Genomic DNA, 12,500 nt, shown 5'->3' with positions numbered 1-12,500 from the left:
GCAGTGTTAGTGAAATGTCTGGTAATTGTTGGTTGCTTATCATCAGATCAAATATACAGTTGATTCAGATATCGATATATACTTATATAAGATTGCAAATATGTATACAAAAGTTCATTTGAATCCTCAGCTGTCATCATCGTTACTTCAAAAGTCCTTGAAATAAAGAGTTCCTCTCTACTGCACATTGCCCCTTGCTTATCTGCGAGCATTTAACCGCATAATGTTCTGAGAGAGTCACTCCACATTGAAAAGCATGCAAGAAGCACAGCTAGGGATTAAGAGTGGTATCAGATGATGCGAAAGTTACACCATAAACTCATACGTAGAGTCAAGCAAAACTTTGTGACTTACAGGATAAAACTCTGGGAAGAGAGAGAGCGCGCGCGCGCGAAGTGTGTGTATGTGTGCGTGTGGAGTGGACAGGGACGCAGACCCAGTGTAACATGTGCAGCAGAGAACGTGGTGGAAGTTCTGGAAAAGAGACGGTATGCGTGTAAGCAAGCCCGTTACGATACAGGTGCGTGGCTCTGGACGGAGAATAAACAATAACCTCTTTATTACAAGACCTGGCGTTAGCCATCCGACAAGGGAGACCGTATCATGATCATTCGAAGCAGCAGTTCTCTTCAAGTCGTTACTTCCCGCTCCGTCAATATCGGTATGTCTTTGCATTCCATTTTCTTCTTCTTCTTCTTCTTTTCTGACACTCGCATTCGGGCAACTGCCACGGCGGTATAGTTGGGGTACGAGTCATTTGTCATCCTGGAGAGTAATGAATTAATTGGATACAACGAGTTCTACGAGATGAAATGGGCGCGAAGAAGGAAGGGAGAGGATGAGAAGAAGAAAACAGAATAATAGGATGGAGAGAAGAGGAAGGAACAGAAGAAGGGAGATCTTCCCCAGACGAGGCCTTTAAGTGTTTATTATCATGAAGCAGGCAACCGCTGCCGGCTGCTGCTGCTGCTGCTGCTGCTAGATGCTGGCTCCTGCTGACTCTTTCGACACACGCCTGCATTGTGTAGACACGAATCTTGCTATGCACTTGAAAGCATTCGCCCACAAAACGTCCCGAGGGAAAGAAATGAGATGAACGCCGTCGTCGGTCTAATGCCGAGCGAGCCATATTCCAACCGAGCGTTGCCCATTTTCGTCCGTTTCTTCCGATTGCCTTTGGCCGAAAGTAATTATATCTGTGACTCTCCAAATCGAGATGAGATATCCTGGCCCCGCCACAACAGACACACACACAGAGGGTAGGAAGTGGGGCGGGGGAGGGGGTGAATGGATGGTCATTCCCGTCGAATTCTTCGACGGTGAGACGGAAAAGGGTTATTTCCGGGTCTGGGAATCTCGGTCGGAACTTGAAAAAGACCACCAGCATATTCCGCGCCTTTATCTGCGAGGTGTTGTAAGCAGAAGGGGTTACCAACACTCGTCCGGTCTCGCCAGGAATCGCCGGCAACCGAGGACTGAACAAGGAGGGGGATACCATGCTGAATCGTATCCCTCCCCCAAAGCCCCCACTCCACTCCTTCGCTGCTCCCGCCTGGCGTTTCCCCTCCCGGTCCCTCCATCACCGCTCCCACCTCCTCCTCCTCCTCCTACGTCTAGTCTAGCCATTCGGAATGATCAGTTCAGTTGTGTTCAGGATACCATTGAGTGTGAACCGTTCGTCCGGCGCGCCTCTCGCTCCCCGCTGACATCCCATTTTTTTTCCCCTTTCGCGCTGACACCTTTCTCATTAGACGGATCACCACACCACCTTTTCGGGAGATCGGGTTCAACAGATATGTAAGTACACTTGCCAAAAAATCTTCTCTGGCGTCTGACTGACTATATGTATGTGTGTGCTGCATGCTGTATTAAATAGCATGACTCTCCTTACACGATGTATATATGTCTTCTTAAAACTAAGTTCTACGTATGCAGCAGAAGTTGCGCTGGTCACTACTTTCTCTCAATTGTTTCTACCCGATTCACGAGGAGATGAAACGTTTGGTGATGCTTATTGGGAAGAGAGAGAGAGAGAGAGAGAGAGAGAGAGAGAGAGAGAGAGAGAGAGAGAGACCTTGGTGTATATTGAACAAAGCGAGGAATTGTGGAAAGGGGGAAGGGAGGATACACAGTGGGTGTGTAGCGTGTTGGTGAGGATGGCGTGGGTACACCTTTACCTGCCCAGGTGGCCCACTAATTACTTGCCTTACCTTAGTAAAACCGACTTCTTACTCTTAACCCTTTCCTCGCCTCTCTCTCTCTCTCTCTCTCTCTCTCTCTCTCTCTCTCTCTCTCTCTCTCTCTTTTGTAATGCCTGCTTGCTTGTCAAGCTTTGTAAGTCCCTATTGCCACCGATGGCAGATGAATATTTTAATTGCCCATCAAGTACAAGCTTTTTAATTCACTGTAAAGCAATGCTTTCTCTCCAAAACCCAGCGTCTACCAATTTCATTCATGAAATACAAGCCGGGTGGCTTCTTCCAAGGGGGATGCCGAAACTCAATGGGCCGATCCTTGCGTTACCTGCGTTACAATGAATCATTACTTGGCATTACCCTTAAAGGATATTTCCCAGCAATTTAGGCAGTTATTGGGAAAAAAAAGTAAACAAAATTTTTTTTTTTTACTGTATTCTGGAATGATTACTATGAATGTTATACGGACGCGTGTTAATTCAATGTGCTCTTGCATGCATTTAGAATCTGTCAAGCTCAAATAGACGGCTGTCTGTGGATTAAAGGACAATAAGTCACTTAGAAGTGAGGTCTTAGTAAATTATTCGATTCAGGTCGCTTGGTACAATGCTTAAAAAGCAGTTTAAAGATATCTGTCCCCGACGGCATTATGGGAGAATTCCCCGTAAGGGGGTAGTGCCGTCAGTGCACCTCATTCGGTGTAACGTAGGCATTAATTAAGGTTCTTTGCAACGTCCCTTCGGCCCCTAGCTGCAACTACTTTCATTTCTTTCACTGTACCTCCGTTCATATTCATTCTTTTATTTTTCTGTCCACCCTCTCCTAACACTTGATTCATAATGCAACTGCTTTGAGGTTTTCCTCCTATTACACCTTTCAAACCTTTTACTGACAATTTCCGTTTCAGCGCTGAATGGCCTTAGTTGCCCCAGTGCTTGGCATAACGCCAAAAATCTATATAAATAAAAAATTGTGGGAGAATTGCCTCAACAAGTTCGAAAACAAAAAAGACTGAATGAAACCCTCTCCTATTTTCAGACGACACATATTAGTATTATGAAAACATTTCCTATACAGAGTTATTTAATTGGAACAGAATAAAGAACTTAGGCCAGCGCTGAAACGGTAATGGACATATGGTGTACAGGAGGAAAACCTCGAAGCAGTTGCACTATAAAAAAAAGTTAGAGAGGGTGGAGAGTCTGATGGAAGAAACAATATGAACGGAGGTACAGTAATTAGAACGAAAGTGGTTGCAGCTATAGGGGCCGAAACAACGCTGCAAAGACCCCTAAGTAATGCCTACAGTGCACCATGTGAGGTGCACTGACGGCACTAACCAACCTCTACGGGAGAGTGATTTAAATATCAACTTGACAACCGCCATGAAAATAATACCTAGTTCCAATAACAGGAATAATAAATGACTTCAGGGATCAGGGAGTGGTAGCCGAGTCTTTGCCTTATTTTAATGTGTGACGCGTAACTAGAAAAAAAGTTCCCAGGTAAAGAAGGAACGGGGGGTATTTCCCTAAAACATTTGCTTGAACACACGAACAGACTTAATAACTATTTCCGTTTGGAAGTGGGAAAAGAACAAGGGGCGATATATAAATATACGTATAAATAATTATTTAGAATATACTGGTCACTTTTGACAAGATACGTACCACGTCCTTTTTAATAACCGCAATGCCCTTGTCACTTCGCGATTTCTTCATATATATTTAGGAAACGTATGTTCACTATAATGCCCAGATCCATAAATAAACAAACACACTATATATATATATGATATATATATATATATATATATATATATATATATATATATATATATATATATATATCTATAGATTAACTACATATACATATATGTGTATGTAAATAATACTTTTATACGTATACATACACTGTTAATGGAGAAATTAATGTGAAAATTTAAATAATAAGTAAATTTTAGAAGATTAAGAAGTAAATGATTCAGTGTAATACATTTATTCAACAAACCTCAAGCTCATAGGGGACAGTATATTAACCTAAATGTTCGCGCTGCTATGTACGTTCAGGGGGCGCGCACACACACACACGCACACACACACAACACACACACACCACACACACACATATATTATATATATATATATATATATATATATATATATATATATATATATACACACATACAATTGTGCGTTATTGTATTCCGTTGGATATTACGAATGTCTCGGCACTATGCTTCTATACAATACAATATTTGAACTTATGTAATGCGCTGTTAAAAAGATTTTTGTTTTTTTTACAGTTTTTCTGAAAGTTCTATATCCTCCCAATATGTAGACAGGACTGTCAAGAGAGAAATAACATAACAAATATTTTCAAAAAATTTCTACCTTCTCCCCTAGCAAGATAAGACAATCCAGACCACTACATTGAAGTGAATACAGAATCTACCTGTATAAATGACTGACTAACCACAATATTGGACAAGGATGACATAATTGCCAATTCGTGTATCTTTTTTTTTTTTTTGAGGGGGGGGGAAGAACTGATACTGGAAAGAAGTAGAAACCTGAAGAAATTTAAAGTTATTCTCTGTAGAAATTCTTGCACAATAAACTATACTCTGTTTTTTTCCATCTGTCCATCCGCCTGTGATGATTTCGCATGGTAACACTGTGTCCCGGGCTTTAAATAGTTACGTTATGTGTAAGTTTTAGGTAAAATAAAAGGATATCTGGGTGTACATTGCAACTGAAAGTCGTTTAAATAATTTACTGTATGCGAATTACACCGTTAATATACGAAATAGGATATTATTTAAAGCCCGGGACGCAGTGTTACCATGCGCAAATACCACAGGCGGATGGACAGATGGAAAAAAACAGAGTATAGTTACAATATAATTATTATTATCATTATTATTATTATTATTATTATTATGAGGCAATTTATGTATCTCTTTCTTTCGCATTCTTATCATCTCCAAGAAGAATCTACTGCTTTTTCGAGTCTTACTTCAAAATATCACTTCTAAACGAGAATAACCCGAGTTCTAGAGCTACTTCTGTGCTCCCTCCCCCAAGCTGCTGGTATTACCATTTCTCTATTTTTCCTTCTAAGCTGACAAAAGAGTCCCACTTCTCTGACTAATAGACTAGAATAGCCTTTCCTACGTTTCTTTGAAATCCTTCGTCATCAACTCATCCGGGACTGGTCTGAATTTTCCTCATTGCTGCCTCTGATCACTTGTAAGCTGCTTCATGAGATTAAGACTTGCTTTTAAGGTTCTTTGCAGCGACCCTTCGGCCCCTGTAGCTGCAAGCCCCTTCCGTTCCTTTTACTGTACATCCGTTCGTATTCTCTTTCTTCCGTCTGACTTTCCGCCTTCTCATCGCAATTGATTCGTAGTGGAATTGCGAGGTTTACCGCATCTTACGCTTTTCAAATCTTTTCCCTGTCAATTTCTGTTCCAATACTGAATGGCTTCATGGGTCCCAGCGCTTGGACCACCCGCTGAGACCTAAGAGGTCACTCAATGCTGAAAGAGAAATTGACATTAAGAAGGTTTGCAAGGCTAACAGTTGCAGTTGTACTATGAAACAATTGTTAGAGAGTGTGGAAATTCAGATGGAAGGCAGAGAATATGAAGGGCGGTACAGTAAAAGGAACGAAAGGGGTTGCAGCTAGAGGCAATGCAAAGACCTTTAAGTAATGACTACAGCGCACTACGTGAGGTGCACTGACTACACTACCACCCAACACCAACACCCCCCCCCCCCCTCCTTTATTGGGAATCCCCGTTTCAGAAATTATTATACTTCATCGTAAAAGGATACGTATACCCCGTGGTAACTTCTAACGTCACTTACTGAATTGGATAATCCTTGAATGACTTATACGAACCTGCAACAGCGTCCTGTTCTAACTCTGCATAATATGGTGCTAAATACCATTTCAATAAGGGATTCGTAGCTCTATGAATAACACAAGGCTGTTTATATCTTTTGTCCTTTATGCAAATCCTGTCTGACTAACTCACACGCTGTAAACATTAATCTTATTTCCTCAAGCTACGACTGAAGTCACTACCAAAATCACAGCCTTTTCTCTCTCTCTCTCTCTCTCTCTCTCTCTCTCTCTCTCTCTCTCTCTCTCTCTCTCTCTCCAGATGTCGGTCGGAATATCAATGACTGTCCAATTTATGGCGGGAAGAGGCATCGGATGGACGAGATAAGAAGTCCTTACAAAAGACGCCATTATTGTGACCGGGGAACTTGAGAAAAGTGAACTGCCCACTTACTGGCATGACCATTTGATCAGCTTAAGCGCTTAGATGAGGCCTCTCCCCACTGCCCGCCTCTCTCTCTCTCTCTCTCTCTCTCTCTCTCTCTCTCTCTCTCTGCAGAGGAAATATAAATCAAGCGTTGAAGGTTCTATTCATTAATTAACAAGGCTGTTAATCCCGATCACTTTTCGTGCGAGATAACCGAACTGTTTGTTTCTTTGTTTGTTTGTTTGCATGATGTTTTTACGTTGCATGGAACCAGTGGTTATTCAGCAACGGGACCAACGGCTTTACTTGACTTCCGAACCACGTCGAGAATAAACTTCAACCACCAGAAATACACATCTCTGACCCCTCAGTGGAGTGGACGAGAATCGAACTTGCGGCCACCGAGGTGGCAGGTCAAGACCATACCAACCAAGCCACTGAGGCGCTGAGATAACCGAAAGATCTTGTTACCGATTCCTGAAGTTGTACCGAGTTCGTCTTCCAGACTGATTTTTCAGACTGCGGTTAAGTTCAGAGCGGGCAGCAGATAATAGCTGAGATGCATCAGCAGAGGCTTTCATATAGTTGGAATTAAAATAATAATAAAATAATAATAATAATAATAATACTTAGGAAGCAGACCCTCTCTCAAGCATACTTTATTAAAAGTAATGGCTACTTTAGCAGAGTTACACTTGTACAGATTCTTCTCTATCTTCCGAATAGCGGCTTTTTCCGTGAGACTTAAACAGGCTAGTAGAGCGCATATAGAGTGTCAAAATCGGTGTATTGAAATCAATCTATACACCGATTTTGACACTGGCTCTACTAGCCTGTTTAAGAAGCACGGAAAAAGCCTCTATTCGGAAAATAGAGAAGAATCTATACAAGTGTAACGCTGCTGAAGTAGCCATTACTTTTAATAAAATAATAATAATAACAATTTTTATTTTCAGCTCAAGGCCATATACATGGAATATACAGAGAATAGAAAATAACATACAGTCTAGATACGTAAGATAACATGTTAAAAAGAAAAAAAAAAGATTAATCGGCAATATCCATATCTGCTGTCAAAATAATGGTCATAATGTTTAGATTGAGCCGACATAGTCCTGGCCACGTCAGATTTTTTGTACGCAAGGCTGACTTTACTCTCACTGGATTACTACTAATAACAATAATAATAATAACAATAACTTTTGAGTACATGATGACGGCGGATAATCATATTTCTTAAAATTGTAAAATTAAATGGAAAATACTGAACAATTACGGAACGGAGTGTGTTGCCAAGTATTAAGGTACTTAATAGTACATATCTGTGTCATATACTTTTTATATATATATATATATATAATATATATAATATATATATATCTATATATATATAGATATAGTTTATAATTAAACAGGACACGTTAACTGAAGCGTTGCATGGAATATTTTTTAACTTAATACGAACTGAAAAAAGCGTCGTAAAACCAACCATGCGAACGTTATGATTTTATAGGCACACATTTATGTATTTACAAAAAAAAAAAAAAAAAAAAAAAAAAAAAACAAAAAAAAAAAAAAAAAAAAAAAAAAAAAAAAAAAAAAAAAAAAGGCCATGAGTAATGTTCCCGTCTGACTTGGCACATAATGATCAATGATTCAAGTGGCTGTTGACCTTCGCTGACCCGATGGAGGGTAGTGGCTCTTTTAATTGGTGTCTCGCCTCGGGGATAATGAAGGACATAAAGAGAGGCACTCCTCCATCCCTCGCTAAACGAGTGCCACCACAGCGGCGATTCTCTGCCCACACCCTCGCCCAGCGTTTGCAGATGGGGAAGAGAGAGAGAGAGAGAGAGAGAAAGAAAGGAGAGAGAGAGAGAGAGAGAAAGAGCCTGTTCCCAAATTGCTGGTCGGGGGCTGCAGCTCTGAGGATCCAAATGATGTAATGGACACTGTCATTGCTGAGAGATTAGACGATCATGCGCGTCTTAGTGGTGAGGGGGAATATGTAAATGTGAGTGCCACACACACACACGACACATATACACACACACACAGATTGATTGGTTGATTTATGACGACTGAAACTGGCGTCACACCATATAGGTTACTGACAGTCGTAATAAAATTCAAATTGAAAACTAAAAAGATAAATGATCAAATTTAAAAGGCGTTTGTATAAGAAATGCAATATAATATATATATATACCTATATATATATATATATATATATATATATATATATATATATATATATATATATATATATATATATATATATATAGTGCGTGCGTGTATATATGTTGAAGAAATATAGTGTGTGTGAAGAGAGAGTTACAAGGGTTAGGATGCCTCAAAGACTTGTTAGTCCATCCGAGGAGACACCGTGCGCTCACTTATCTGTAGGAGGCAGGTTTTACTGTGCATTCGCAGTGTCCTAATGATTTTGTCTAGCTTTCTTTTAAACTCTTCTACACTGCTGCTGTTTATAACCTCTAGTGGCCAGTTTATTCCACGTGTCAACGTATCTTGTATGTAGAGAAGTTCCCACAAAGGGAGAGAGACGGAATCAGAATGCCGGTATTTCAACCGCCAAGTGAGATAGCGAGTGTATAACTATATGAAGTGGTTTCCAACCTATTGGGCGCGCCTCCCTGGAGGGGCTCGAAGGGCTGCCGGGGCGGGGGCGCCAATGCTTGATGAAGTGGATAATTATATCTGAAAACTAATAAAATTATGATGGAATTCAGATTTTCAAAATACTGAGAAAATATTTCAGATATAAATACTGAAATTTAGTTGTCTAAATATATAGATTTTTTTTTTTTTTTTTTTTTTTTGGTATTTCAAAATTCTATATGAAGAAATTAATATATATATATATTATATATATATATATATATATATATATAATATATATATATATATATAATATTGTGAATTATTGACATATGCCGACTATGCTAGTAGATTGCAGTATTTAAGGAAGGGGGGCGGGGGGGGGGGGTTGCAGAGAATGTGCCATTCAATCAAAGGGGGGGGGGGGGGGGGGGGGGGGGGGGGGGGGGGCGGCGAATCGAAAAGGTTGAAAAACCACCACTGTACGATATGTCTCGTCTCTTCCTTCTTGAAGTCCAGAATCGCCGACTGCACGGCGAGCATCGCCCGGTTCCACTAATCAGGCAAAACCCTTCTCAATAAGTTTTAAGGTCATGCATTGCTCGTTCCTACCGCAATTGTCAACTCGGCAATTTCAATCGTCCGTCTGAATGGAGGGAGAGTTGAATAGGCTCCGGTAATTGGCATCTACGTATGTCAAACGTGGAATATAAAATTGCCCCGGATTTTCTTCAGCTTCCCACGATTATTCAGCGGTTACTGGTGTGTGTGTGTGTGTGTGTGCGTGTGTCCGTCTGCAAGAGTCAGTGTCCCTTCAGAAGAACTGTGGAAACTCCCATCTGATAAAAATGTTATTCAACATCGTTTTTATATGTTAGAAAAATTAATATTCATTAAGAACATCTTGGTTATGTAAATGATGTAATACAAAACCTTCACAACACAATAAAAAAACTATCACAACCTAAGACTTCACTCATCAAGCTGTATAGCTACTTGCTAACGCATACACACACATATATACATCTGACATTGCAGTCTTTTTTTCCAAAGCAATATTTACCTATAATTCTCCTCGACCCATATGCCTGACTATGTGCTCTCCTAATCATTTATCTCCTTATGTATCTTATGTCTCACCTTATCTGTCTGGTCATCTGACAGCGTTTAAACCATCCACCTCACCCTCCAGTACCTACATATGACCTTTACATGCATCCACAACAAACGATTCTGTGTATCTCGTATACATAATGTGCCACACAGTTCCAACCTAAGTTCACTCTGTGTTTGTATTTTCCTTTTACTATGCCTATACATAAAAAAAGAGAGAATGCTGTCCCAAGATAACCAAATTTTACTATTCATGACTAACAAATATCTTTGAACAGGTAAAGAAAAAAAAACAAGTTAAGTATATCTTAGTTTAACCAGACCACTGAGCTGATGAACATCTCTCCTATAGGGCTGGCCCGAAAGATTAGATACTTTTACGTGGCTAAGAACCAATTGGTTACCTAGGAACGCGACCTAGAGCTTATTGTGGGATCCGAACCACATTATATCGAGAAATGAATCTCCTCTAATTACCAGAAATAAAAAAAAATTCCTGATTCCACGTTGGCAGAGTGGGGAATCGGACTCGGGACTACCGTAATCGGCAGGCGTGCACGTAAACCACTCGGAATCGAACTCGAGACTATCAAACTGGTAGGCGAGCACGTAAACCACTCGGAATCGAACTCGGGACTACCTAACCGGTAGGCGAGCACGTAACCTCGGCGTTAACTGGACTTAACGGTGGCGGCCGTACTCGTGACTCGCGGATACCGAATCGGTAGGCGAGCACGTAAACCACACGTCCAACGAGGAACCATATGTACAGGTAGGAAAGGTATAGCTATTTTAAGCGCTCTGAAGAAGCCAATTTCCTGAACTTCTTGTAGCACACAGCAGGAGACAGAGAGAGAGAGAGAGAGAGAGAGAGAGAGAGCCTAGTATTTACATCTTGGTTTAATGTCTAGGAAGGGAGGCTGTACTTGGGTTAACTTGGCGGAATTCCGCGACTGGCTAGGTTAATGAGAGAGAGAGAGAGAGAGAGAGAGAGAGAGAGAGAGAGAGACGAACATGTTTCCCTCCGCTTCCGGAGCCACGGAGTGACGAAGTGGCTTCCCTCTTCGTGTAATTGTGAGCTATTTGTCGTCATGACGTGACTAAAAGCTGCCCTCTTCGCAATCGGTGCAAAACGGCAACGTCGATTATTGGATATAATAATATAATATATATTACGTATTATATATATATATAAGCCTCAGTAGACGGAATGTCACGGTCGTGTCGACATCCTCCTTATATACATCAGTTTTCCCGAGGTGAAGTCTTGATTCAAGGAACACTTTAAGCATGAGTTTTTTCTTTTTTAATCGCTTGAGTGTGCGCACATGTCCATCACGCTGGAAATAATGGCCCGCAACCTCCTTTTTTTTTTTTTTACACGAAGGATGGGTGGGGTTGGGAACCAACCAAGCACCGTGCGGTGGGTGCTTCTTAGGTAAATCACACTAGTCATTCTTTAAGAATTAAGCATGAATAATATATATATATATATATATATATATATATATATATATATATATATATATAGATATATATATATATATCTATATAAGATATATATATATACACATATATATATATTTGCTCTACGATTTGACGGAATGATGGAATAGCTAAACTTGAAACATCTGGGAGGAAGCGCACTTAATCAAACGAAGTTAAGTCTTCAGTCTTACTGGAAGCACAGTTATCACAAGAGAATAGAATAGAATGGAATATACATAGAACTCAGGCCAAAGGCCAAGCGCTGAGAGACCTACGAGGTCATTCAGCGCTGAAAGCGCAAATGACAGAAAGATGGTTTTGCAAGGAGTGATAACAGGATGAAAACCTGGCAGATGCGCTTCGAAACGGAAGGTCTGTCTCACTGACAATGAAAGAGAAACGTTCTCTCTCTCTCTCTCTCTCTCTCTCTCGAATGTGAGGTTACTGACCAACATGGCAACTTCCCTGCAGAAAGGGGGAAGACGCCAAAGTAAACAAAATTCAAAGCAGAAAGCGCTTTTCTCACATCTCTCTGCTTGACCCCTCCACTGGCTCTTCGCTGCGTTAGATACTTGCCCCCATAAATTAGGCTCCCTGACTTACAGCAGTTCACTTATCTCTCTAACTTCATCACATGCATCCAATTCGCAGGCTTTTATAACCTCTCTCTCTCTCTCTCTCTCTCTCTCTCTCTCTCTCTCTCTCTCTCTCCTGTACTCTTAATCTATTCCTCCAGTTCTATCAGCCAGGAGTTTAGGCCAACGGCCTAGCACTAGGACCTAAAGAGGTCATTCAGCGCTCGAAAGGAAATT

The 12,500-nt window shown here is 40.7% G+C and overlaps 1 protein-coding gene and 1 long non-coding RNA gene across 2 annotated transcripts in view; one reads left to right on the top strand and one right to left on the bottom strand.

The window, feature by feature from the left end:
* LOC135198141 (uncharacterized) overlaps positions 1-12,500 on the bottom strand; it is a 171,853-nt gene that overhangs the window by 31,090 nt on the left and 128,263 nt on the right. The gene's annotated exons all lie outside the window — the stretch shown is intronic.
* The window catches only part of LOC135198140 (uncharacterized), a 78,257-nt gene continuing 67,033 nt past the window's right edge, over positions 1,277-12,500 (top strand). Inside the window, exon 1 of the mRNA XM_064225619.1 lies at positions 1,277-1,797. Coding sequence (XP_064081689.1) covers positions 1,292-1,797 — 506 coding nt within the window. The 5' untranslated portion in view covers positions 1,277-1,291. The remainder of the gene's footprint in view (positions 1,798-12,500) is intronic.

This window comes from Macrobrachium nipponense, chromosome 21 (genome assembly GCF_015104395.2).
Source record: "Macrobrachium nipponense isolate FS-2020 chromosome 21, ASM1510439v2, whole genome shotgun sequence".
Lineage (NCBI taxonomy): Eukaryota > Metazoa > Arthropoda > Malacostraca > Decapoda > Palaemonidae > Macrobrachium > Macrobrachium nipponense.
The sequence above is the reverse complement of the archived record's forward strand: the minus strand, read 5'-3'. Positions and strand labels throughout refer to the sequence as shown.